Source organism: Nannospalax galili, unplaced genomic scaffold (assembly GCF_000622305.1).
Source record: "Nannospalax galili isolate Female #2095 unplaced genomic scaffold, S.galili_v1.0 scaffold406, whole genome shotgun sequence".
NCBI classification, from domain to species: Eukaryota; Metazoa; Chordata; class Mammalia; order Rodentia; family Spalacidae; genus Nannospalax; species Nannospalax galili.
In genome coordinates this window covers 7116865-7144380 of record NW_008357033.1, presented here as the reverse complement: position 1 = coordinate 7144380, position 27516 = coordinate 7116865, and the positions used below count along the sequence as shown (strand labels likewise).

The window sequence follows — 27516 nt, the reverse complement described above, 5'->3', positions numbered from 1 at the left end:
AAAGAACAGGAAGTTGTCCACACCTCCCTTTCCACTTCACAATAATCTGTCACGTTTTCACTCAATAGACATCACGGCAGCATTCACAAAGTGCAGAGCCCTATGTCGGGAAGAGGCAAAAAGATGAAAAGGTTCTGTAGAGACCCTCGGGAAGAGAGGTGCACACAGTAATGGAAGAAAAGTGGTAGGAATAGTAATGGACACCTGGATGTGGCATTTTAGGGTCCAGAGGGGCCTTTGCAGCCATGGGCCACTGCCAGGGTTGAGTAGGAGAGCAAAATTCCTAAGCATCAGACATGAGGTATGGCCACAGGGCAAGGCCACTGGCAGATCCCTCCCCAATCTCCATCACCTCACTGTGGTGGTGAGTGCTGTGGCAAGGGAGCTCAGGCCACAGACTAACTGGTAGCTGGGGTTCCAGGCCTGGCTCTTTCCTTTCTGACCTCCATGCCTGTTTCTTCATCTCTCATGGAATAGTGCTGCTCAACTCCCATGGTTATTGGAAGTTCGTACGTGTGTTTAACTCTGCTTATAAGAATGCTGTCATTGTGGCCCAGAAGAATCGATCTGACTGCCCCAGGTTGTAGAAGGTGACAGAGATATACCTTGGTAAAGGTGGTGCCCAGCACAGAGTATGTGATCAATTGTTGTTCTTTATTTTGTGACATAAAACTTTAAAATGTGACCATTCTAGAACTGGGGATGTTGCTCGATGGTAGAATGCTTGCCTGGCACACACAAGGCCCGGGGTTCAATGCCCAGCAGTACGAAAAATATGTTTACACACAGAGTTTGGTTTTTAGTACATTCATTGCCATGTAACCACTATCACAGTCTAATTCCAGGACATCTCCATCACCCCAAAAGGAAACCCCACATGCCTGTCAGCATGTAGTCCTAATTTTCCCCACGCATATCCTGGCCACCAGCAACTGGCTTCATTATGGATTTGCCCATTTTAGGCATTTCATTTAAATGCAATTATACAGCATGTGGCTTTTGATCTTTCACTTACTGTTCTAGTTTCCTCCATGTAGCATGTCAGTACTTCATGTGTCCTTGCATGTGTCATAGTTGGTAGACATTTCAAGGGGTTATTATTAGGACTTTGGTTTTCAGGTTCGTTATTCTTTGCTTTCGTTTTGTGTTCTGTGTTTTGCTTTTTTTTCTTTTCGTTGTTCTTGAGACAAGGGCTCACAACGTAGCCCTGGCTGTCCTGGAAATCACAATGTAGGCGAGGCTGGCCTCGAACTCACAGAGTTCTGCCTCCTGAGTGCTGGGATTAAAGCTGTCCACTCCTACGCCCTGCTGCTTCTAATTTTCTGAGATAGGCTGTAGCTCTAGCTAGCCTCCAGCTTGTAGCTACCCTCCTGTTTGTCTCTCCAGGGCTGGGATCACAGGCATGCGCCACCATGCCGGATGCGGTTCTGTGACTCCAAACCATACACCCTGTCATAGGGGCAGTGCCTACCAAACACCTGTCCTTTATTTGGCCTCGACTATCTCATACAGCCCTGCGATATGGGGCATTCTTTTCCTTGAGACAAGTGAAGCCTAAAGATGGGGATCTGCCGAGATCTTACAGTATACAGGAAAATGCGGACTTTTTAACGCCAGATTCAGGGGCGGCAGGAAAGCAGGACGCTCCTGTTCCTCGCTTACTCCCAGCACGTGGCAGCGCTCTACCAATCGGAGCAGGGCATCCGTAGTCATGGCAACAGGGGCTTCTGTGTTCCTCAAATTGCGTGCCACTTGCAAAACTTTCTGGCGCTCGACTGCCGTGTTCTGGAGACACGGATCCACCACGCACGCCGTACTTGTGCATGAGTCGTGCTCGCTGTTCGCCGCATCCAGCACGTGCTCCACAGCGCCGGGGAAGCCCCCTGCGCCCTACAGCGGGAAACGGGGCGAGGGCCAGGATTGGCTGGAAGCCTCATTGTGCTGTCTAGGCTCTGGTGAGGGGCTGCCAAGAGGTCCAGAAGGCCGTGTACTTTTCTAGGATTCGCATGCTACACACTAGCGGAAGGAGTGAAAGCCTTATGGCTTGGAAGCCAAGCCCGGCCGCTTGTGCCCTGCACTCTCCAAGCCAGCGTACTTCCTAGTTGGGCATCCATGCGGCCCACACTGAAGAAGAGAGGCCGTGAAAGCGTCAGTTCTCGAGCTCCTGACTGCTGTCCGACTACAGTCAAGGGCGGGACAAAGCACTGCCGCTTAAGAGGTAGACAGAGACAGACAAGAGATGTGGGACCGACGGGCTTGAAGACGCCTGTCCTCACTTCTCTCCTCCCAACTGATGTGGTATGGCAGAAGCCGCCGGCCAGTGTCCCTGACCACCATTCCCAGGCACATGCTCAGAGTCCGTCAGAAACCCAGGCCAAATACAAACACAAGCTAAGGAGAGGAGCCAGGTTACGAGAGCCCCAGAGAGCTGAGGAGCACAGGAGCAGTCAGGTGACATTCAACTTGTCAGGCACACACCTTGGTAAGTAAGGGTGTTTTTCAGGGAGATGGAAAGTCCTTGGAGTACCTGGTTAGATGAGATAGAGCAGGGGGCAGATTTAGTCTTCGCAGACACCTAACTCCAGTGAGCTATGCAAATGAGATGTTTTCAGAACAACTGGAGGCTTAAGAGTGCTGGAGTGGGGGTTCTCAGCAAAAATGACTGGATAAAGAAGGGCATCCCTGAATTCTGGTAGGTGCTGCCACTTAGGAGTGAGCCTTCAACAGGAGCCCAGGACGGTGAACAAAGAGGGAGGATGAGGCTAAGAGATGAGAATCAGGAAAGTTCAAACGTGTGTTTTCTGAAAGGAGGAAGACCAATGACAGGTGTTCCTGGGAAACATGTGGGTCAATGTATGGAGTATTTTCCAGCAATCATGTGTCCACAGTGAATGTCCCCAGGGATGTACAAACAGAAGCAAGGTCTGCCGATGACATCAGAGAGTGCCTCTGGTCTGAACTGGAGCTGGGATTCAGAGCTTTCCTCTCCAGTCTCATGGCCTCTACTGACAGGATGGCATCCTGAGCCTGTCACTTCAGGAGACCACCTCCTGCCGATGGTCACAGCCCTGAAAAGCACTAGAACAAAGTTCTACAAAGAATGGGTGGTGGCAGGCCACCTGCAACAGGGTAGCTTGGGTGACATACTGTGAACCACGGGATAGGAAGGGCTGGAACAGGAGACATCCTAAGGAACACTATGCCCTTTGGCACACACATTAAGTGGGAAAACTGAACCCCAAGGGCCAAGCAGGAGCAAGAAGACATGGCTGAGTAGAAACAAGCAGTGGAGTCCCAGCCAAGTGGTTAAGGGGAGGGGAGGACATGAGTCATTGAGGAGAGGGGCAAGGGGCCTCAGGCCATGGCAGAAGGGATGTTCACGAGTGCTAGGAAGCTGGGTATGGGGGTAGAGAGATGGCTCAGTGGTTAAGAGCACTGGCTTCTCTTGCAAGAAGATCTGGGTTCAGTTCCCAGCACCCACATGGCAGCTAACAACCATCTGTAACTCCAGTTCAGGGAATCCAACACTCTCTTCTGGCCTCTGAGGGCATTGCATGAGACAGTTGCATTTACATACATGTTGGCATAGCACTCATACACATAAAATAAAAATAAATGGGATTTTAAAAATAAAAAAGCTGGCAGGGCTGGAGAGATGGCACAGCAGTTAAGAACACTGGTTATTCTTGCAGAAGACCCGGGTTCGAATCCCAGAACCCACGTGGCAGCTAACAACTATCTGTAACTCCAGTCCCAGAGGATCCAACAGCCTCTTCTGACCTCCACAGGCATTGCACAACACGGGTGCACTTACCTACATGCACACAATACACACATACACATAAGATAAAAAAAATAAAAAGTTAAAAAAGCTGGGAATGGTGATGAAAGCCTGTACTGTAGTCATCTCCACATCTGGGAGGCTGAAGCAGGAGGATGGTGACTGTGAGACCAATTTGTCTTACCAACTGAGACCCTGTCTTAAACCATCTCCCTCCCTATTTAGTGCAGGAGGGAGAGTGCTATGATGGGACCCAGAGAGACAGGAGAGAAGGAATGAAAAAGCTTCAAAGAATGGTGATGCCGAAGCTGAGCCTCAAAGAATAAGTTGGAAGATGTCAGATGAGTCAGGGAAAGACGTTTCAGAGGAACTGTGTGTGAGCTAGACTATGTGTTCAGAGAGTCACTCAGATCTGTTGGTAGAAACACAGGTGCAGGGCCAGTAAGATGGCTCAGTGTGTAAGAGCACTTGCCACCCAGCCTGAAGACCTGAGTTTGATTCCAGGGTCAACTTGGCAAAAGCAGAGAACTAATTCCTGCAAGTTTTTCTCTGACCTCTACATACACCCCATTGCATACATTCACCTACACACAATAAATTAAATAAATAAATAAATAAATAAATAAATGTTAAAAAAATACAGAGGCCAAGAGTGATAACACATGCCTTTAATCCCAACACTCAGGAGGCAGGCAGATCTTTGTGTGCTCAAGGCCAGTTCCAGGCCAACTAGGGCTACATAGTTAGACCTTGTCTCAAAAACAAAACAAGCTGGGTATGGTGGCATATGCCTTTAATCCCAGCACTCAGGAGGCAGAGGCAGATGGATCTCTGAATTCGAGGCCAGCCTGGTCTACGTAGAGAGTTTAAGACTCAGACCAGCTGGGGTTACAGGGAGACCCTGTCTCAAAAAAAAAAAAAAAGACCAAAAACAAAATACAGATGAGGCCTCCCCAGGCACTGCACACCAAGAAAATCTTTAAAAAAAGAAACTGGCCGTGCGTGGTGGTGCACGCTTTTAATCCCAGCACTTGGGAGGCAGAGGCAGGCAGATCTCTGTGAGTTCAAGGCCAGCCTGGTCTACATAGTGAGTTACAGGATAGCTGGGGCTACAGGGAGACCCTGTCTCAAAAAGCCAAAAAGAAAAAAAAAAGAAACTGATAAGAAAAAATAGGTTTATTTATGATTTGGCCAAATGGGAGAGAAAGAATCTGATTTTTTTCTATTGTGTATGTAGCAGCCTTATACATTTTAGGAAAACATGTGACAAAAGCCAAAATATAGGTTAACCATGAGACAGTTTACTCAGTCCATTAGAGGAAAGGACAGCTTGGCCCCAGGTTGCCTCACTGTCTCCATTCTCAATATGGGAGATCTTTTTTTTACATTTATTTATGGGGGAGCGAGAACATACCATGGCATGGGTGTAGAGGTCAGAGGACAACTTGTGGGAGTCTGCTCTCTCCTCCTACCATTCGAGTTCTAGGGATTGAACTCAGGTCATCAGATTTGACAGGAAGCACGATCTCATCTGCCCATCTGCTATGTCTATATAAGTTAGGGGCTGGTACATCACTCAGTGGGTTCAAGTTTTAGCACCTCAAAAAGAAGAGAACTTATATGTTTTATATATATATATATATAGTATGTGCAGATACATATAACATATATATATATATATAAACAGCACACTTATGTACAAGGCAATTCTAATGAACTGACTCTAACACTTCTATCACCTGATAAACAAGTATTCATCCACCCCATCTTACAAAGGAAGAAACTGAGACACACAGGCTGAGTGACTTGCCCAAGATTGTGCAGTAGCAGGCCAGGACTCTGACCCAAGCTGTCAGCATCAAAGCTTTGACTCTCATAAGAGGGTACTGTGCTACCTACCTGGGATGGTCAGACAGGGTCAGGTAGAATCTTTGGAGCCCAGGAGGAGTGTAATAGGAATCAGAGAGTGTGGGAAGCCTTAGCTTAGTGCCTCCTGTCAGCTCTGCAGATCTCATTAGCTAATATTATAGTCATTGTTGTGAGGCAACAACAAAGCTAGGCTAAGGACCAGGTGCCCTGATGCATAGCCCGCTGCAAAAACATTTTCTTCCTGGCTCTTTTTAGTCCTTGTGCTGGATAGCTTTAGTGTCAACCTGACACACCTGGGTTGAGGGAGCCTCAACTGGGAAATTTCCTCCATAGGACTAGCCTGTGGCCATGTGTGTGGGGCATCTTCTTGATGGCTGAGTGATGTGGGAGGGCCCATCCCACTGTGGGTGGTGCCACCCCTGGGCAGGTGGGCCTGTGTTGCATAAGAAAGCAGGCTGAGCAGGGGCCAGGGAGCAAGCTAGTAAGCAGCGTTCCTCCATGGCCTGTTTGCCAGCTCCTGCCTTCAGGTTCCTGCCCTGAATTCCTACCTTGGGCTCCCTGATGAACTGTGACCCAGGAGATGCAAGCTGAATAAACCCTTTACTCCCCAAGTTGGTAGTGGTCAGAGTGTTTTGTCACAGCAATTGAGAAACAAACTAGAACAGTCCTCTTCCAGAAAGGAACTTACCTCGTAACCATCTTTTCCCAAGGGGACTTCCAGTCTAGTACTTCCACAGACAATGAAATTGATGAACCCTCCAGGAAGGTCCCTGTTGTCTTCAATCCTGAGCTGGTCACTGCCCACTGCTTCAGGAGGTTGAAGCAGAAAGACTTCCATCTGCCACAGAGCCGCCGGAGGATCATCATTGTTCCTGGCACAAAGGACCAGGCGCCAGTCAACCCCATGTTCCTGCCCCAAGCTCCCCCGCTACCCATCCCTACCTTCAAAACCCTGCAGATTGAAGACATCCAACAGCCTCCAGTGGACAGGAAAGCCTGGCTGAGCCAGAGGGCAAAGCTCCGGAGAGAGCTGGAGTCCTTTGGTGACATCAGGAGGTGGCTAGAGAACAAGCCCAGCATTACACCATCAGAGGCCAAGGTTCTATACATGATTCAGCAGGAGCATAAAATCCCCAAAGACAGTTTGACTATGACAGTGGCCTACAAGGTGAGTGACCTCGATGGCCAGAAGAGGCTGGAGGCTTCCAGATGTCATTTTGTTCCCTTGGATTGTGCAGGACAGGATGGTTTACCCATTTCAGACTGCAGTCCAGAGGTTGGCCTAGGGTTTGACCAGGGCAGGAGGACTGACTTCCAAGCTGGCTTAAATGGCTGTTGGCCAGAGGCCTCCGTGCCTCCCACGTGGACCTTCCTGGAAGCTGTATGAGAGTCCTCAAAACAAGGAGGCTAGCTGCCCCCAGAGTGAGCCATCCAGGACAGAGTGAGCCACAGTGACTTTATGCAGTAGGCTCTGAAAATCTCATTTTCTTTTTTAAAAAAGATTTATTTTTATTTTATATATGTATGGGTAATTCATCTGCATGCATGCATGTGTAGCACATGTGTACAGTGCCCACGGATGCCAGAAGAGGGTGTTGGGTCCCCTGGATCCCTTGAAACTGGCATCCAAGTTATAGATGGTTGTGATCTGCCATGTGGGTGCTGGGAACTGAAGCAGGGTCCTCTGCTCTTAAGGGCTGAGCTATCTCTCCAGTCCCCAAAGGTCTTATTTTCAGATGTTTCATGCTGTCTTGATATTGCACAATGTTCTGTTTGTCAGAATGAGCCATTGAGTACTGTCCATACCATGAGAATGGGAAGATGATTCCATCCTGGCAGGGGAAAGTCAGAGAACTTGTGAATATACTTTAAAAGCATCCCAGTGGGGTCACACTGGCAGTCTGCCTTGATTATGGATACCTGTGCTGAAGGGGACAGGTGCTAAGCAGTGCTCACAGTTAGTGTGAGGATCATGACCGAGAGGTTACAATGAGAAGGAAGGCCACCTTGTTACACAACTTGGACCCACAAGGAGCCAAGTTCAGCCACTCACTCTCCAGAAGTCAGTTAAAACAGACAATTTAATAGTAAATAACAGAAAAAGGAGATTTATTCAATGTTGCTACATTGAGGAAAAGGACAAAGAGATCCACTGACCCTCTCAAGTCCATCTTTGGGGTCTTGAAATGAGATCAAAGTTTAAATATTCAGGGATATGCACATCTAAGCAGTCTAGGTCAAGGTGTGGTCCCATCCTCCATTGACCCATCATTCCCCAGGCTTCAGTCTCATCCAGGAAAGTGGTCTGACAAGTTGTTAGGGCTATGTGAAATCTCTTTTCCAGAAGACAAGCTCTCCATCTAGCTAGTCCCTTTGCCTTCTCCCTGCATGAGATTCCTGGGGAAATTGCCATTTGGGGGGCCATTGTTTCAATAGCCTGGTAGTCAGACTGAGCAGGACACAAGTGTCTCTAGAATATTTTCATTTTTGCCAGGCCAGTTACAGAGGAGGTAGAAATAGATGTCAGAGAGGCAAGCCATTTGTCCAGCCCCACAGAGATGGTGAATGACAGTGAGACCAACTCTTTATCCTTCTGTGATATTTCTTTGCTGAATACTTGAAAATTCTCCTGTTTAGGTAAAGTTGGGCTGAGAGGTCAGAGAACAGGTATGCGCACAGCTTGGCTTCCATGCCCTTGTCTCTGCAATGGATAACCATTGAGCCTCCCTCCTACTGTTACTGTGATGTTGAAATAGGTGAACGATACAAAGGGGCCTTCGATGGTGCCAGGCACACAGTGAACACACCTCATCTCATTAGTGTCATTGGGGTTGGTTGACCCAGAAACATCATAATCAGTCCTTGCTGTAGTCATATCCAATGCTATATTTCATAGTCTGACATACCCTTTTCTGCCAGGGGCACAGTATCTATGATTAAGCACTGGACTTGGGTTAGAAACCCCTGTGTGGCCTTGGACAACTTACTCCACCTCTCTGACCCATAATCCTCATTTAAAGTGGAAAGCTACCTAAATCACAGGATCCTTTATTGCTTCAGCAAATGGTTACTGCCTCCTAATCTTGGGCCCTGAACTTTGCAAAAGAAAAAGGAGATGGAGGATGCAGTTAAATAAGATGTGGCTGACCCTCAAATTGTTTCATGTGTTAGTGGGAGACATAGATTCATCATGTTAATGATACTAGTTTACTACAGACCATAAATAGAGATGGGCCTGGGGCTGGAGAGATGGCTCAGTGGTTAAGAGCACCGGCTGCAGAGTTCCTGAGTTCAGTTCCCAGCACCCACATGGCAACTAACAACCTTCCATAGCTCCAGTTCCAGGGGATCTGACACCCTCTTTTAGCCTCTGAGGGCACTGCATGCACTAGGTACATTTACATACATGCAGGCAAAACACTCATATACATAAAAATTAATGAACTAATTAATTAATTAAAAATAAAGATGGGGGCTGGAGAGATGGCTCAGCAGTTAAGAGCACTGGCTGCTCTTGCAGAAGACCCAGGTCCAATTCCCAGCACCCACATGGCAACTAACAACCATCTGGAACTCCAGTTCTAGGAGGAACCAATGCCCTCTTCTGACCTCCGTAGGCATTGCAGGACATGGGTGCACTTACATACTTGCAGGTAATACACTCATATACATAAGTAAAAATAACAAATAAAAATATTTTTTTTGCTTTTTAGAGCTTTATTTTAACATAACTATGCATAAGAAATACACTCATATTGGTTAATTGAATGCAGCTAAGTTTAACTTATCCTCCACAATCTTGACCAGAAACATGGTACATCGTTTACGATTTATAAACAAAACAAAACAAAACAAAAAAACTGCAATCTGGTTTACTTTTATCTATTACAAATGTATAAAAGATCCTCCATCAAACGCTGCTGAAGAAGGCAGCAAGAACCCTGAGAAATACACCTTTGGTTTGCCTCAGAAAAGTAACACACATTGCACTGTAAGTTTATAAAGTTGGCACAAAACATTGTTGGAATGTTACAATACCAGTTTAAAAAGTTCAGTAACTAATAAAGGGGAGGCCTATGTGTATACACATAGAACTGTAAAAGCTATCTGATGTTGCTAATGTTGCTAATGTAGATGATAAATCTACACAAACCAAGATTCAGGTAATTTCTAAATTTGAACTGTTGGTTCACTTCAGCTACTGAGGTCAACCAGGAAACCATAGACAGTATCTTTTTTAAAAAATATTTTATTTATAAGCCAGGCGAGGTGGCGTACGCCTATAGTCCCAGCACTTGGGAGGCAGAGGCAGGCGGATCTCTGATCTCTGTGAGTTCAAGGCCAGTTTGGTCTACATAGTGAGTTCCAGGACAGCTGGGGCTACAGGCAGACCCTGCTTCAAAAAGACAAAAAAAATTTTTTTTATTTATAGGGGTTGGGGATTTAGTTCAGTGGTAGAGCACTTGCCTAGCAAGTGCAAGGCTCTGGATTCGGTCCTCAGCTCCAGAAAAAAAAATTTATTATTTTTATTTTGTGTGTATGAGTGTATTGCCTGCATGTAGTGAGTGCACCCATGTTGTGCAGTGCCACGGAGGTCAGAAGAGGGCTTCAGATTCCCCTGGAACTGGAATTAAGGATGGTTTGTAGCCGCCATGTGGGTGCTGGGAATTGAACCCGGGTCCTCTGCAAAAGCAGTCAGTGCTCTTAACTGCTGAGCCATCTCTCCAGTGCCCCTAGCCAATATCTTGATGTATGCAAAGAAGAAAATGAATTTCTTCCTCAGCTTTTCAGTCCACAAATAACAGTACACTACAGGCAAGGTATTCCTTCCACTGTCAACATTCAGAATGACATGCAATGAGATCAACCTGGGTTTTAATTTGTATTAGCACTCATATGCAAAGTAGTTCCCAAAGTTGATGACCATGCGACTTTAGAGTAACTCTAAAAAAAGTAAAATGGCCCTTCTTGGAAGACTAATGCAAAACATCCAGCCATAGTCGTAAGAAATCGTACCAAAACAATACAGCCTCCTATGAATTACGCCTCAATTTAAAAAAACAAAAAAAGTAGCCCCCAAACAAGAAGCAGCTCTTAAAAAAGGAAAAATATAACAAGATATCTTGAAAAAAAATGTGAATACAGTTCAAAAAAAAATTAAGAGATACATTTTCATAACACTACCTAGGATTAGGTTTATGACATATTCTACCAGTTCAAGTTTATCACTAGTCACTAAGTATCAATTTATAAATAACATGTTCATTTTCTGTTCCTTTATCTAAAGAGAAAAATTCTAGCTTCAGTGTATGGGGTGGCTATGGAGGGGGGTGACTAGAAAACAAGACTTAAGACAATTCTATGCAAATATCACATTTTTCAAATGAAAGAACTCCAAACTGGACTAGAAGAAGTTCCAATTACTATACTAATATGCTTTTCATTGAAACAATTTTTTTTTAATTTATGTGTATGTGTGTATTGCCTGCATGTAGGTAAGTGCACCCATGTCGTGCAATAAATGCCTGCAGGGGACAGAAGAGGCTGTTGGATCCCCTGGAACTGGAGTTACGGACAGTTGTTAGCTGCCATGTGGGTGCTGGGATTTGAACCTGGGTCTTCTGCAAGAACAACCAGTGTTCTTAACTGCTGAGCCATCTCTCCAGCCCTGAAACAATTTTTATTAAGTACAAGTACATGACATTAAGATTCAGGGCCTAATATAGGCCTGACAACCAAGTCCTTGTTTTCTGGAAGAAAGGCCTCAACTCCCATTCAATTTCAGGTAAGGATGATTTTAAAGATCAACTTTTATTTCCTTTGTATTTTGGTTTTTGGTTTCTAGTCTTAAAAACTAGATTAAGGGGCTGGCAACCAGCCAGACCACCCACAAAGGTTTTGGAGTGCCTGCCATTTTTCATACCAAGTGCCCCATAGGAACACCAGGATAGCTGCAGTTTACTTGAAGCCTTACCTATAGAAAGAGGATGTCTACAGGGACAGCCAGGACACCCACTAGTTTGTGGAAATCCCTGAGAAAGTATGATTCTTAAAATCTGGACTAAATTACCACAGCCTTTTTCAGGTACTCACTGGAAGGTATAGCTGTTTGCCACAATACCATTCTTCACTCTACATCTGCCATGTGACAGCTTGGACTCTCATAAAGTGATATTCTACAACTTGAATAATAATTAGGTCTCCTAATTCCAGGTGATCTTTCCAAATATCACTTGTAGTCCTTTGTTCAGCTGAGTAGCCATATGGTCACCAACCATCTATAAGAAAAAGTTTTCTTCAAAGGATGACTTAACATTCTATATACCAAACAGCAAAATAAAACATCTGATGGCTGATATTTGAGATAAAAATTGTTTAACATGGCACCTAGTGGCTTACTTACTGCAGAATCAAACTGGAGTGTGTAGAATTATGCTATCCATTCAAAATAATATATGAATCAGATTCTGGCATAGATATGAGCTGAAAAATTATTTCAAATGGATTGAATCTGCTTATTCCATTTGCTCACCATCTTGCACACACTATTTGTTCTGAAAAAAAGACAACTGCAGCAAAGAAAAAAGAAAACTGCTTTTTTTCAAACAAGCTTAAAAGCATCCTGTTACTATTCAACACAATGCTATTTCTAGAAAAAAATTAACTGCATAGGTTAAAAAATTAAATAAGAACCATATGCAACATCTTAAGACAGAGAAGTACCAAAATTTAAAATAAAAACACCAAAATCACTTTTTATGACATGAAAAAATTGATCATAAGCCAAGAAGCAAATATCTGGACTGACACAATGTCCATTGTTGGGAGAATTTTTCTTCAATTTAAATGTCTTTTCTCATCTCTAAAGAAACCTTAAAGTGCTAACTTTAAAGCAGGCAAATTCTTCAAGTAATTTACTAAGCCAATTTTATCAAACTAAACAAGGAAATAAAAATAGGAACTAAAATTTTTAAAACATTTTTTGAAAGATGGGCCCCAGCTGGGCATGATGGTGCATGCCTTTAATCCCAGAAGTAGGGAAGCAGAGGTAGGTGGATCTCTGTGAGTTCAAGGCCAGCCTGGTCTGCATAGTGAGTTCCAAGCCAGCTGAGGGTACAAGAAGACCCTGTCTCAAAAAGACCCTCCCCCAAAAAAGAGATGGGTCCCAAACATGCCAGGAGCACAGAATAATAGCTAGAGGATGAAAGTCTTCCTCCCTTACCTTTTTGTAGACAGGGTCCTCTCTGTAGCCCAAGCTGACCTCAAACTCTCAATTTCCTGCCTCTGTCTCCAGAGTACTGGGACTAAACATTACTTATACTCTGATGTCCAGCAGGAAGGCTGTTTGCTAACTGTCAAGCCCTACAACAAGGTCAGGAAGGGTCATCTTCATGGGAGTGCCTTTGACCTGGAAATGAGGGCTGAGGAGGACTGGGTAGAGAAAAGTATGAAGAGGAGGTTCAGCATCGGTAAAGGCTAGGAGGTGGGAGCTTGACTGGTTCTGAGAAGGGGTGTGCATCTGGGTGTGCTGAGGGACCAAGGGTACACTCCAGATACTGACAGTTCAGATACAGACAGAAGCTGTCTACCTGATGTTCTGCAGCACACCCAACTACCCTCCGCCCAGTGGACTTTACATTCTCCTTGCTGCTTAGAGGAGCTTGACTTTTCTCCTTAGTTCTGACTCTGGGCATTGTATCACCATCCCATTGGCCTGTCTCCCTTGACCTCTCCAAGTCTGTCCCACTCTGATCTCTTCCAGTGCAAAGCATCCCGACCCTTACACCAGTCTGTGCCACAGCTCCGGCTGCCCAAGCCCTCTGCCCTGTCAGACATGTACTCCTACCTGCGCAGTCACAAGATCAAGATCCTGGAGGTATTTAACAAGGTGGAGCGGGGTGAGAACCAGCGAATCTCCAGGGAAGAGTTCATCATGACTCTGAAGGCAGTAAGTACGAGCTTCTCAGCTGACCCTGGGGCACCATCACCCCAGGCTCTGGGCCCCTGAGAGTAGACACATGCAGTCACACTACTATGTAGAGCCACACTGGAAAATGTGGCATAACCTGTGGCCAGATCACACCTTTAAAACCAACCCTGTTCCAAACTGACCTTAAAAAACTCTCCCTAGGGCTGGGGTTCAGGGCAGTTGTAGTCTATGCTTGCTTAGCATGCACAAGGCCCATAGTTCCATCTCCAGTGCCAAGCAAAAATAAATAACTTTAAATTATAAATAAATAAATGGAAAACGAAAAAAGATCCTACCTGCATGGAAAGTTTGTAGAGCCGGCCTCCAAACCAGTTGGCTGCTTCGAGAATTTTACCCACCAGACTTTAGAACTGAGCCTAGAGAAGGCTAGTCCTTTAAGTCCTGCTTCCACAACCTTCTAGAGATGCTCTAGCTGTCACTGACATATGGATTGTATACTGGTCTTGCTTCTGACTCAACCTCTGTGGGATGCTTAGGAGGCAAGTCTCCAAAGATGCTGCAGTGCTGGTCCACAGACTATTGGCTATTTGATAATATAAATTGATCTTAAATCATAAAACTTCAAAACCGACACCTTGGTCACATTTTGAGTGCTCAGAAGTTACATGTCAGGGCTGGAAAATCAGCTCTGGTTAATAGCACTGGCTACCCTTGCAAAGGACCTGGGTTTGGTTCCCAGTACCCACATGGCAGCTCTTCTGGCCTCCCCAGGCATTGCATGCATGTGGTGCACTCACATAAATGCAGGCAAACCACTCATACACATAAGAATAATTTTTTTCAAGTTCCATGTGGTCCTGTGGGATGTGTTTCAGTGGTAGAACATGCGCTTAGCATGCACAAGGCCATAGGCTTGAACCCTAGCACCACATGTTCTAGTTACTGTAATGGCAAATAGCCATTGTGAACTTGATGAGATCTGCAGTCACCTCGGAGATGGATCTGTGGGTGACCTATGGGGGATATGTGGATTAGGCTAATTGAGGTGGGAAGCCCCATCCTGAAGTGAGTGGCACCATTCCCTGGGTTTGGATCCTGGACTGTATAGAAAGGAGAAAGTGAGCTGAGCACAAGTATTTGTTGCTTCTTGACTGTGGGTGAAACATGAACTGCTGCCTTGACTTCCCTGCCATGATGGACTGTAATCCCTCCGGAACTCTAAACCTAAATAAACCTTTCTCCTCTAAGAATTTTTTTTCAGGGTATTTTATCACAGCAACAAAAGAGGACAGCTCTTTTCCTGTAGCAATGACCGCTGGTGCACAGCTGGCTTTCTCCTTTTTGTGCAGTCCAACACCCAAGCCCAGGGAATGGCCCTTGTTTAGGGTGAATCTTCCCACTTCAGTTAACCTAATCAAGATAATACCTCACAGACATGCCCAGAGGCTAACCTAATTAAATAATTCCTCATGTGTGATAATTCTAGATCCTATCGAGTTGACACTATTAACCATCACACCATATTTTAAAAAGTAACATGTGGAGGCTGGAGAAATGGCTCAGCAGTTAAGAGCATTAACTGCTCTTGCAGAGGACCCAGGTTCAGTTCTCAGCACCCACATGGTGACTAACAACTGTCTGTAACTCCGGTTCCAGAGATCCGATGCCTTCTTCTGACCTCTACAGGCACAACATGAGCCCACTTACATACATTCAAGCAAAACACTCATTCATGTAAAATATAAAAATAAAATATCTAAAAAAATATTTTATGTATTTTTATTTTATGTGTATGAGTGTATTGCCTGCATGTATGTGAGTGCACCTGTGTCATGCAATGCCTTGGAGGTCAGAAGAGGGTTTTGGATTCCCCTAGAACTGGAGTTAAGGACGGTTCGTAGCCATATGCAGGTGCTGGGAATTGAACCTGGGTCCTCTGTAAGGGCAGTCAGTGCTCTTAACCGCTGAGCCATCTCTCCAGGCCCAGAAAATAAAATATTTAAAAAAATATATATTTTATTTTATGTGTATAAGTGTATTGCCTGCATGTATGTGAGTGCACCCGTGTCATGCAATGCCGCGGAGGTCAGAAGAGGGCTTTGGATTCCCCTGGAACTGGAGTTAAGGACGATTCGTAGCTGCCACGTGGGTGCTGGGAATTGAACCTGGGTCCTCTGCTAGAGAAGTCAGCGCTTTTAACTGCTGAGCCATCTCTCCAGCCCCCAAAATAAAATACTTTTGCTTTTTTTTTTTTTGGCTTTTTTTTTGAGACAGGGTCTCCCTGTAGCCCCAGCTGTCCTGGAACTCACTATGTAGACCAGGCTGCTCTTGAACTCACAGAGATCCGCCTGCCTCTGCCTTCCGAGTGCTGGGATTAAAGGCATGCACCACCACGCCTGGCTCCAAAAATAAAATATTTTTAAAAAGTGACATGTGACAAGTGTTCTTCTGTGACCACACAGGGATAGAAATTTCTTTCATCACAGAAAGCTCTGTTGGTCTATCAGGGGACCTGGGCCCATGAGTCAACTCCAACTTGCCTCTTGTTTTTGTTTTTAATAAAGTTTTGTTAAACACAGCCACATTCATTCATCTATGAATGTCTATGGCTGCTTTCACTGTACAATGACTGAGGCCCTATGACTCTCAAACCCTAAAATATTTGCCTCTTTTAGAAAAAGCTTGCTGGCTTAGATGAATAAATACTTACACATCTTGAATACAGGATACCTTTAAAAAAAAGTTATCTCCTCTACCTTTGCAGTATAATTTTTATTTACTTTCTTGTTCTTTCTCAATTTCATATATAAAATGTACATTGATTATATCCCTGTCATCCTTTCCCCTCCACTGAACCTTTCTTCTTCTCAAGAAATCAGGCTCCTACTTTCAATGTTGTTTTAGTTATTATTGTTTTAAGAGTTTTTGTGGCCCACTGCATTTACTTAGGGCTGCTTGCATGAACTTGGGTGGGGGTTGTTTACTTGAGCAAGGGCAGCTGACCAGTGGCTGCACCACTGAGGAACATGGCTCCTCTTCCCCAGCAACCATCAACAACCAGAGACTCCTCGGAGTGGTGAGGTTTCATGAGCCTCCCCATCCATGACAGAATGTGCATGAGCCCAGTCTTGTGCAGGCAGCCACTGCTACTGTGAGTTCATAGGTATATTGTTTAATTTTTAATATGTTTATTTGTATTAGTGTGTGTATGTGTGATACATGGGTGTATGATGGGGGTGTGAATAGCACAGCATAGCATGTGGAAGTCAGAGGACAACTTGTGGAGTCAATTCTCTCCTTCTACCTTTATGTGGGTTCAGGGATCAAACTCAGGTTGTTAGGGCCTGTACAGCAAGCACTGTCTTCTATCTACTGAGATATCTCACCAGCCTTTATGGGTGTATTTATATTTGTTTTTATTTTGTGTGTGAACATACATCTGTGTGCACATGTATGTAGAGACTGGAAGACAACCTTGGGTGTCATCCTCAGGAATTCCATCTACCTCTTGGTCTCTCATTGGCCTGGAACTCACTGTTTAGGCTAGATTGACTGCCAGCAGGCCCTAGGGATCATTTTGTCTCTACCTTCCTAGTGCTGGGATTACAAGCATACATTTTTACATGGGTCTGGAGCTCAAAGTTAGGTCCTTGTGCTTGCAAGGTAAGTGCATTAATAACTGAGCCATGTCCCCATCCTCTATTTAAAGATTTAAAGATATTATTATTATTATTGTTAATTATTTGAGACAGGGTCTCCTTTAGTCTTAGTTGGCCTCAATCTCAGAGAGATCCACCTGCCTCTGCCTCTCGAGTGCTGGGATTAAAGGAAGCGCCATCACACCTGGCAGATTTATTGTTTTTAAAGATTTATTTTGGGGCTGGAGAGATGGCTCAGCAGTTAAGAGCACTGGTTGTTCATGCAGAAGACCCGGGTTTGAGTCCCAGCACCCACATGGCAGCTAAAAAACTGTAACTCCAGTCCCAGGGGATCCAGCAGCCTCTTCTGACCTCCACAGGCACTGCATGACATGGGTGCACTTACCTACATGCAGGCAATACAGGCATATACATACAATAAAGAAAAGTAAAAATTTATTTTTTATGTGTATGAGTGTTTGCCTGCATGTATGTATGTGGATCATATGTGTGCCAGGTGCCTGAAGAAACAAGAGGAAAGCATCAGATCCCTTGGAGCAGAGTTCCAGGTGGTTGTGGGCTGCCCAACACAGATGCTAGGAATCAAACTCAGGTCCTCTATAAGAGCAGTGTGTGCTCTTAACCACTGAACCACCTCTCCAGTCCCCCACCCCAATTATTTTTATGTGTGGTGCTGAGTCTGCACCAGGACCTTGCATATACATCACAAACTCTCTACTGCTGAGCTATATACCCAGGCTTACAGTTTTAATTCACTAATTTTCACACATTTTAAGAAATTTAATTATATGAACATCACTCTAAAGCACTTAAACAAAAAGTAAATGTCTTTAACTACCATAATCAAAGTGTTTTTTTTTTTTAAAAAAAGGAAATTCTTTAGCACCAAGAAAGTTCTGATCTTATTTAAGGAAATTTCAGTGAAAAATGACTGTTGTCTAAAGAGAATGAGGAACACAATTATATTTCCTTTAAAACTTTACTTTTTCAATGTTCAATATTGCTGGTAAGCATTATATACCTCCAAAGTTACCTATTATCCTTAATAGAGTAAGGCGTATAGATTTTGATCCTGTTTAGTCAAGGGGGACTTGGCTGTTTCTAACGGATAAGGAGGACTGATGTGTGACCTTTTTCCTATCCAGCACAGTAAATGCTATCTGTGAGCATTTGTGACCAAATAAGTAGACTGTAAAGAAGGCAGCTTATCTGGCCTGGGTTTTGAAAGATGGATAAGAATTTTTCAGGTGGAGAAGGAAGGCCTAGGCAAAAGCAAGGAGTGGGAAAGTGCAGGGTGCATTCGGGGGCCTGGCAAGGTGCTGCACTCCTGTGGCAGTGGGGAGCTGGAGGGTAGAGCAGGTTGGTCAGACCTGGTGGCCAGGGTGAGCTGTGCCTCAGTGGTGTCTTGTGTCTCCTCAGATTGGAGTCCCTCTGAAGAACCAGGAGCTGGAGGACATAGTGATCTACCTTGGTTCTCTTGGGAGGCAGAATGCCATCACCATCAATGCCCTGGCCAGCACCTACAAGCAGTGGTCACTGTCCCAACAGAGAAGCACCGTACCTACTGCCAGGGAGTGTGCGTATCCTCCCTGCCCAGGAAACCAGTCTGGCTCTCCCCAGAATTCACATCCTCAATGGCTCCTTCTCTGGCTTGCTATGGACTGGTCAAGCTCTGGAGTTCCCAGGCCTGGAGGTCAACTAGGAAACATTTTCTCAAGGGCACAGCTGTCCTTGTGTCTATTCCAAGTTGAAGTCTAGCCTCTATCCTTACAGGGACATTATTGTTGGTTTAAAAATAAAACAAAGCCAGGTGTGGTGGCACACACCTTTAATCCCAGCACTTGGGAGGCAGAGGCAGGTGGGTCTCTGTAAGTTTGAGGCTAGCCTGGTCTACATAGCCAGTTCCAGGCCAGCTGGGACTATAGGGAGACCCTGTTTCAAAAAGACCCTAAAAAAAAAATACAGCCAGGTGTGGTGGCACATGCCTTTAGTTCCAGCACTTGGGAGGCAGAGGCAGGTAGATCTCTGTGAGTTTGAGGCCAGCCTGGTCTACATAGTTCCAGGCCAGCTGTGGCTACAGAGAGACCCTGTGTCCTAGTTTGTTTCTCCATTGCTGTGACAAAACACTCTGACCAATACCAACTTGGGGAGGAAAGGGTTTATTTAGCTTACATATCCTGGGTCACAGTTCATCAGGGAGCCCAAGGTAGGAACCTGGAGACAGAGCTGGAGCACAGACCATGGAGGAATGCTGCTTACTAGCTTACTCCCCTGGCCCCTGCTCAGCCTGCTTTCTTATGCAACACAGGCCCACCAGCCCAGGGGTGGCACCACCCACAGAGTGGGCTGGGCCCTCCCACATCACTCAACAGTCAAGAAGGTGCCCCATGGACATGGCCACAGGCCAGTTCAATGAAGGCAAGTCCCCAGATTGAGGCTCCAGGTGTGTCAAGTTAACACTAAAGCTATCCAGCACATGCTGTTTCAAAACATCCTCCTCTCCAAACCCACACAAAGCAACAACAAAAAACCTTGGAGCTGAGAATGTAGCTGGGTTTTTAGAGTGCTCGTCTAGCATGCATGAAGCCCTGGGCTCCCATCCCCAGCACAGCATAAACAGTACATCTATAATCCTAGCACTTAGAAAGTGGAGGCAGGAGGATTAGAAGTGCAAGATCATCCTTGGCTACATAGGGAGTTTGAGGCCAATGTGGGATATGTGAGACCTTGTCTAAAAAAAAAAAACCAAGTTAACAGAATGTGGTCTTATGACTTCCCAGGGCCGCTGTGATCTCACAGGTCATTTAAGCAATGCTCAGCAATGGCATGCACAAAGGACTTCAAGCCCGTTTTTCCCCAGCCAATAGACTTCGGGCAAACAGCAGATATCTGTTGACTACTGCTGTTTTGACATCAGCAGAATTCTTCGCCCCCCGTGGGTAAGGCAGGTGGACTTGAGGGTCTTTCGCTTTGTCTAAAGGAGCACTCTTTTGGGCACCTGAATTCATTTCCCACAGAAGACTCAGTTTACCCTTCCTGTCCAGAGCTCAGGTTGCCATTCATGCTTTCCATGGAGGAAACAAACAGAGAGGCTGAGCCTCCTGTCTGTAGTCTCAGGAGGAGGAGGTGTGGTCAGGATTCATCTCAGCATGGGACTGACAGCAAGGATGGGACAGGGTGACAGAGTCCTTTCACTGGTCCCCATTTTGAGAGTACCTCCTAAATGCCAGACCCACTTCTGGGAACTGGGAGACAGCAGTGGACTAGCCAAAGCCCTGCCTCCAGCAGCTTATGTGTAACAAAGTGATGTCCATAGAGATGGATGGATGGACATTCATAGATGGATGCCTTTGAGACGATGGAAAGCAGTTTCAGTGTAGTGGCCAGGCAAAGCCTCTGAGCTATAGGCACTGAGCTAACTCCTGAGTGATCAGTGTGCAGCCGATGTCTAGAGAGTGTGTAGGAAGGGTGTCCAAAGCAGGTGCAACTGCCAGTGCCAGTGCCAAGGTCCAAAGGCAGGAAGGTCTTTGGGGGAATCCGGGAGGTGAGGATGGGGCATGTGGGGGGTGACCAGGCATAGGTAGGATGGCAGATAAAGCTAGATTCCCACAGGCCCTTGTGGTCCAGGGAAAGGACTGGTTTTAGTGTGAATTCCATGGAAGTTGGGCATAAGGTGATCTGGGTTACATTTTGTAAAGGTCCTGTTTGCCACTTGGTGGGAACAGGGTGGCAGGAGGTGAGAAAAGCAGCAGGGAGGTATGGTGGGGCCTGCAGATGGGGGCCTTCCTAGTGATGGAGGGAAAACATATTCACAAATGCCTCTCAGGTGGGCATTGGCTAGGTGTGGGAAGGGAGCACAGGGACAGTTTAGCACCCGCTCAATGACATTGGTTTGGGTTCCACAGCTGGGCACCCTCTTAGTCCCTCCTTCCTTCAACTATTCCCTCTGACGCTAGATTATAGGTTGAGTAAGCAGAGAGATTCCCTGAAGAGTCGACCCAATAAACAGCAGGTGGAATCAGCCCCACAGCTTCGCAAGATGGACCTGCTGAAGGTGCCTGAGGATGACATGATGGAGGCAAGGCCCATGACACTAGAGGACATGGAGGATGTGGGCAAGCGGTACCGCGAGAGGCAACGGCAGCACAAAGTACCTCTCCTGCATGAGACTGAGGGCTGGGCAGTCTGGGCTTCCAGCCTTGGCACTGACACTTGCTAGTGGGGAGCCCTCAGAAGGCTCCACATCTCAGCCCTGGTCTGTCATCTATATAATAAGAACTGTACCTGCAGCCAGGTGTGATGGAACACCCCTATAATCCCAGCACTCAGGCAGAGTCAGAAGGACCATGAATTTGAGACCATCCTGCGCTACATAGTAAGACCCTGTCTCAAAAAAACTCAAACAGAAAAAGAAGGCAGACAGTGACAGTGGCTGGCACTCCCAAGACCCCTCTGCACTGGCACATGTCTTCTATTTCAAGATCACACACAAGTGGTTGTGCCTGGTTTAGAGTCCTCTGCAGTCAAAGTCTCAATGCCACTTTTCAGCAGGATACCTCTGGAGTACTTACTAGTGCCATGCCTTCCTTTAGACATTACACAGCCACATGGGCTGTTCTCCCAAGCTACTGACTTCAGAACCCAAATTTGGCCCCACTGTGCATGCTATACCCTTCATGGGGGCCCCTCCAGGAGAGGTGGAGGAGGCAGTGTCCTGCCTTCCAGCCAGGAGGAAGATCAGGAAGACAATACAGGTAACGATCCTCTGTTCTCCCCACAGCTCTCCCTCACCTCCATCCAGTACATGGAGAGCTGCAGGCTGGTACGCTGTGGGAACAAGTACTTTGATGATCACTGTCTGCCGTCCACCATGCATGGGGAGATGGAGGAGCTGGTCAACCTGACCCACAGGGATAACTTCCTGGTTTACCTCCAGTGCTGGGAACTCTGCGAGGCCTATGGACTCATGCTGACAGAGGACGTCCTAATGAGAGGTAGGGGCTCAGAGGCTCGAATCAGGAAAGAGCCCAGGGCTTGAGCTAAGGCTAGTGTGGGTTGGCTTGGCACTGGTCCTTCCCAACATGAACCCAGTCAAGCCACTGCAGCTTGCAGTGGGAACACTAGGAAGGAGGGAAGGAAAGGGAGCCAGCCAGTAGGGCTTGCTGTTAGGTGGGATTTCTAGGACACAGGCCTGGGCTCCTCAGGTGAGAGATCACGGGGCTCTAAGTCCTGGAGCTCTGAGCTTGGTTAGTGGGATGCTCTGACTTCCACATTCATGTGCATATGTACACCCACCTAAATGCACTCATACAAACATGTACACACACACTTATACATACACACATACATGCGCCGACATACACAAACACAGGCACATATATATGGAGACAGATTGGAGACAAGGAGAAAATTGCCATTAAAATGGTGATCAGAATAGTTCAAATTGAGGGCTTGAGTGGCAGAGTGCTTTTGCTTAGCATGCATGAGCCCCTGGGTTCCATACCTTGTGCACACACACTCACAAAATAAATAAGTATAATTTTTTAAAAGTTGGAAGCCAATTTCCCCCTTTTAAAAGCATTCAGTGGGCTTTTGCTAGTGACCCATTGAGCCATCAAGAAGGGGCAGAGTGAAAATACCACTTTTGGGTGAAGTAGCAACTTGTGTTGTTTTTACTTCAATTGGTGTTGTGACAAGGAAAAAAAAGTTGGAAGCCAGTGAGAAGATGGTACAGTGGGTAAAGGTACTCGCCCCCAAACCTGATGACCTGAGTTTAACCCTCAGAATCCACTTAAAGGTAGAGAGGAGAAACCAACTCCACAAAATTGTCCTGACTCCCACACATGCCTTTTGCCACATGCCTTTACTATCGTACCAGTCCAGAAAAATATCTTTTAACTAAGTATGGATTTTTTTAAACACCCTTGTGGGACCCCAATGGAGGGGGCTTTGGATAATGAACCTTGCTTGTTTTCCTTGCTGCTCAGCACTGCTATACCCAGGAGACAAGATTATTTCTCTCAAAGGAGAAGTCCGCCCGATCCGGCAGCCTGGAGGCTATTACAGCAATGAAAAGATTGTCCACAGTCTGCCAGGGTTTGGGACCCAGAACCTCCATAAGCTTGGAGCCAAGAAGACAGACAAGCTGAGTTTCAGGCCTGCCCTTGTCCTGCTGCTGTCCCTTCAAGCTATAGGCACTAGGATGTTGGCATGCATGCAGTGTCATGTTGTGTTAGTGTCCCCACCTAACTAGTCACCTCAGACTGATCAGTCCCAAATGTCACTCTAGTATATGTCTTAGGATCAGGGTCTGCCTCAGCTCCCTCACAGTTACCCTCCTGAAAACAAGCTTATACAATCAGAAGGCCCATGGTTGGTACCCTCATTCTCCGCCAAGAGGCAGGATGTTCTCTGGAAAGAGAACAGAATGCTTCCCTGGGCCCTGGCCCTGACCCTTAGACCAACTCAAGTCCTCTCAAAGTAGCCTTTAGAGGGATCCAAAAATGAGACCCTCTAGATGTGGACCACACAGGAGGTGACAGCATCAGTGGTGATTACAGATGGGAGAAGGAGACTGGCATCCCTGAAGAGGGCTGGAGTTGTCCTGGGGGTAGGAGGAAGGGACCAGCCTAGCTGCCCACTTGAGGTAGTGTGGCAGAATGCCTGGGGCAGGCTTTAGTGGAAGAGTGGAAATCAGACATGCCTCTGGCCAAACAGACAAGGTACTGCACTCTGAGCCTCAGCACCTTCATGAATGAAGTGGACACAGATTTCTACCACACACAGAGAGTGAAAACAAGAGCCACAGGTCACCCTCTGCACTGGCTGGTGCTATACCCTCGAGTGATTTTGGCAGTCTTGAGTGCAGGGGTGGCCCAGGCCCATAGAAAGTACTGTATGTAAAGTGTTGAGCATGAGCCAGGCAAGGGGTGGCTTAGAGGGTGTTCAGAAAACCTTTCTAGTCCTTGGGTGGCTGGCACCAATTCCTAAGCCATGAATCCAGGAAGAGGGTAGGGGTACAAGAAAGGGATTTTTGCTTATACCTGGTCATTCACAGCTGTGAGGGAGAAAGAAAGGTCCCCTAGTTGAAGGGAGGTGATTACCTCTCTCTCACCACCTACGACTAGATTGTAAAAGAGCCAGGGCATGGGGGTGGGGAAGTGGCTCAGTGGTCGAGTGTGTCCTTAGAGTGCTCAACACCCTGGGTTCAATCCCTCACATCAGAAATAAAACCCTCAGAGATTCTGAGACCAGATTCAGGTTTGGTGGGAAAGAACATAGTGATAGATTAACAATGTCTTCCTGGCCCAATGTGTGGAGGGTAAGGCTTTATGTCCCACAGAGCTTGGCCTCTAGCAGAAGAAATGGGAGTCAAATTCAACATCTACTGCTTACTGAACATCTCTCCTAACTACCCTGGGGGCCTCTATCCTGGGAAAAAAGAAAGCCAAGGCCCTTCATCCAGCCAGCCAGGGAATGAGGCCCTGTCTGGCTAAGCCCAGCACATAGGCGTTCCCTGGAGCATGGAAACATAGAGCCAGGGCCTCACCCCAAGAAGAAATTCAAAGTTCTGGCTTAAGACTCAGAAACATACCCTCAAAGGCCCCCAACTGCTCCCCAAAGCCCCATTTTTCTGGAGGTCTCCTCTCCTAACAAAATGTCTCTCCCTTATCTGATAGGAAAATATCAAAGAAACTCAAGAAAATGGACTTTAAGGAGTTCAAGGAATTTGCTGGGTTTGTAGCATCCTGTGTATCTGCCAAGAGGGCAGGGGATGGGAGGGGTGGACTCTCCTCCACCCAGAGGCAGTTCTGGGCCCTCTGCACATTGCCCCAGCTCCTTGCACTGCAGTGAGACTTTATTTTCAAGGCCTAAGGGGCAGCAGAACAGCATTTAGAGTGCTAGGCAGCGAATGCTCTGTGTCTTCCCAGGAAGTTCTCACTAACAAGCCTAAGTGAGTTACTCTAGACATATCAGTTACAGGTGAGGAAACTGACACACTCCCACATCTGTTAAGATGTAGAGAAGGGAGATGAACTCAATGAGGTTGGCTCCAGAGGCGAGACTCCAAACACCATGTTCTAATGCTTCTAGATGTGGCTGGGTTGTGGCTTAGTAATAGGGTAGAGTATGCAAGGTCATGGGTTCCATCCCCAGCAGTACCAAAAAGGGGGGGGGAGGGGAGGGAAGGGAAGGGCCTCTAGAGCAAAGATGGTATAGGCCTGTAAGTTTGAGTTTGAGAGGTAGTTGACTGGGGTCAAGCCAGCACTTGGCCACTTGCTCACTGTGTTTATCTGCCATGGCAACCTTCCCTGTGTCTTCTTTTCCAGGAAGCTGAAGGTGAAGAAGCCCACTAGTCCCCAGCACACCCACCCCAATTACTTCTGGCCAGGTCACCTTCTGGACAAGCTCCGGCTTTATCTGCCTACTGTGGCCAGCGACCGGAGCCTGGCACTCTTCAGTTGTGTCCAACACAAGCACCATGCCTACCCAGCCACCTATCACTCTGATAACTGGTGGCCCATGAAGGATGGGACTTATATGACCCCTGCCTATTATGATGCCACCAAGGTGTATTCTATAAACTAGAGTGGCCCAGGGGTTGCTAGTCCAGTCAGCCTGGACCAGGAGACAGTGTAGCCAAGGCCCAGAGCTGCAGGCATAGAGGTACCAAAATACAAAAGAAACTTCACAAGGATAACCTAGGGCCACTTCTCCTGAAACTGTTGTTCAGTGCCTTGGTTGTGAATGTAAAAGAACACACATGCTGTGTTTGTTGCCCTCTCATGACCTCTGCCCTTTCAAAATAAACAAGGTTGGAGCTGACCTATGGCCCAGCTGTTGTGGTTTTGTGCTCAGGAACTGTGGCCAGGTATTTGGAAAGCTTGAGCCTAGGGGGATGAAACATGCACATTCCCTGGGACAGTTACATCTGCCACCTCTCATCCCAGTGCCCACAGAGAAGTAACAGGCAGTCAGAGTACCCCATCTTCTCCCCCCACCCCCCCGCCACCACCTGCAATGGACTCCATTTCCCAATTTTTGTGGATCTCTGGAAACTGGAGTTATGCTCTCTGGTTCATGGGCCCTCCCTGATTCACCCATTTGACTTTCCCTTCCTGAAATGTACTATGTGACCTGCCGGTTAGCTTCACACTTCTATGAATCCCATCCAACTTTCCTCAGCTGTCAGATAAGCACCACTAGGAAGGGTGGGCTAGCTGCAGACACAGAAGAGTTCCAGTCCCACCCTACTGTGCTTCCCTTTCAGCAGTGTGACCTCAGTGTGACTCCCCTTCACAGCCAGCCACTCAAGGTAGAGTTATCAACACTCTTGTTCTCTTCCCTTTGCATTCCCCATTCAGTCCACACAATACAATTCAGCATCTGTCTCCGTCTACTGGAACCACTGTCAGGATCACCCACGATATCTGTGCTGTGTTTGAGTTGTAGAATCAAGGTTTTGTTTTTTTTTTTTTTTGTGTGTGTGTGTGTGTGTGTGTGTGTGTCCTCCGGGGAACTAGATTTTTCACAATCATCTGAAAAATAAAAGCTAAGCAAAACAAACCAAGAACAACAATTTAAAAACTAAACAATTAGCTGAATGGTTGGAAGTGTGGATTTTGGAGTTAAGTCTCCAAAATTCACTTTCCACATATATCACATGAAGAACAGAATTACCTCATACAATTCTGGTAAACCATGGAAGGTTAGCGAGGATGCTTCATTGTATACATACAGTTGGCCCTCCATATCAATTTCCACATCTGTATTCACAGAGTCAACCAACTGCAAACAAAATATTCGAAAAGAAAATTGCATCTGAATTAAATCTGTATTTTTTTATTTTCTAAGCAATGCTATTGGCCTAGGATTTATTAGTACATTGTACTAGGTGTCATACGTAGCGAGAATTTAAAGTATACAGATGTTGGCAAGCTCTGTACCACTTTCTATTCCAGGGGCTTGGTCATCTGCGTGTTCCAGCGTCCAAACAGGATTCTGCAACGTGGGGACTACATTCCCTTGAAAAATCTAATGAACATAGTTCACCACCTCCTGGCCACCGGGAGGCGCACAAACGCGGGAGGACAAATTTAAAAAAACGGATTTGGCTTCCACTTGAGAAGGAAGTAGTGCCCACCCACCAGGTCTTACCTCAGAAAGAATTCCAAATTTTCTATGCGGTCTCAAGAGAAAGTTAGCTATGTTTCTAGTTCCATTAAAAGATATTAACATATCCTTTATAACACTAGTACACAGGGCGTTTTATTTCC

At 46.3% G+C, this 27516-nt stretch overlaps 1 protein-coding gene, 1 long non-coding RNA gene and 1 other non-coding gene across 4 annotated transcripts; 2 read left to right on the top strand and 1 right to left on the bottom strand.

Moving 5' to 3' along the window:
• On the top strand, positions 1–26055 carry Efcab12 (EF-hand calcium binding domain 12). Its single transcript, XM_029557034.1, has 9 exons — positions 1–2482; positions 6361–6861; positions 13420–13598; positions 18659–18815; positions 21196–21389; positions 22020–22233; positions 23227–23383; positions 24919–24975; positions 25570–26055. Exons 1-9 carry the CDS (start codon positions 2113–2115, stop codon positions 25826–25828), a joined length of 2088 nt encoding a protein of 695 aa, XP_029412894.1. The 5' UTR covers positions 1–2112; the 3' UTR covers positions 25829–26055.
• Positions 6442–27515, bottom strand: LOC115067909. Of its 2 annotated transcripts, none has more exons than XR_003847265.1 (3): positions 27398–27515; positions 26921–27028; positions 6442–6522 (listed from the first exon to the last, which is right to left on the bottom strand). It is a non-coding gene; the product is annotated as an uncharacterized LOC115067909 (long non-coding RNA). The 2 variants fall into 2 exon arrangements; XR_003847266.1 differs by lacking the exon at positions 6442–6522 and adding an exon at positions 7325–7482.
• Positions 22805–22937, top strand: LOC115067918. Its single transcript, XR_003847274.1, has one exon. It is a non-coding gene; the product is annotated as a small nucleolar RNA SNORA21 (small nucleolar RNA).
• Position 27516: the final 1 nt, after the last annotated feature.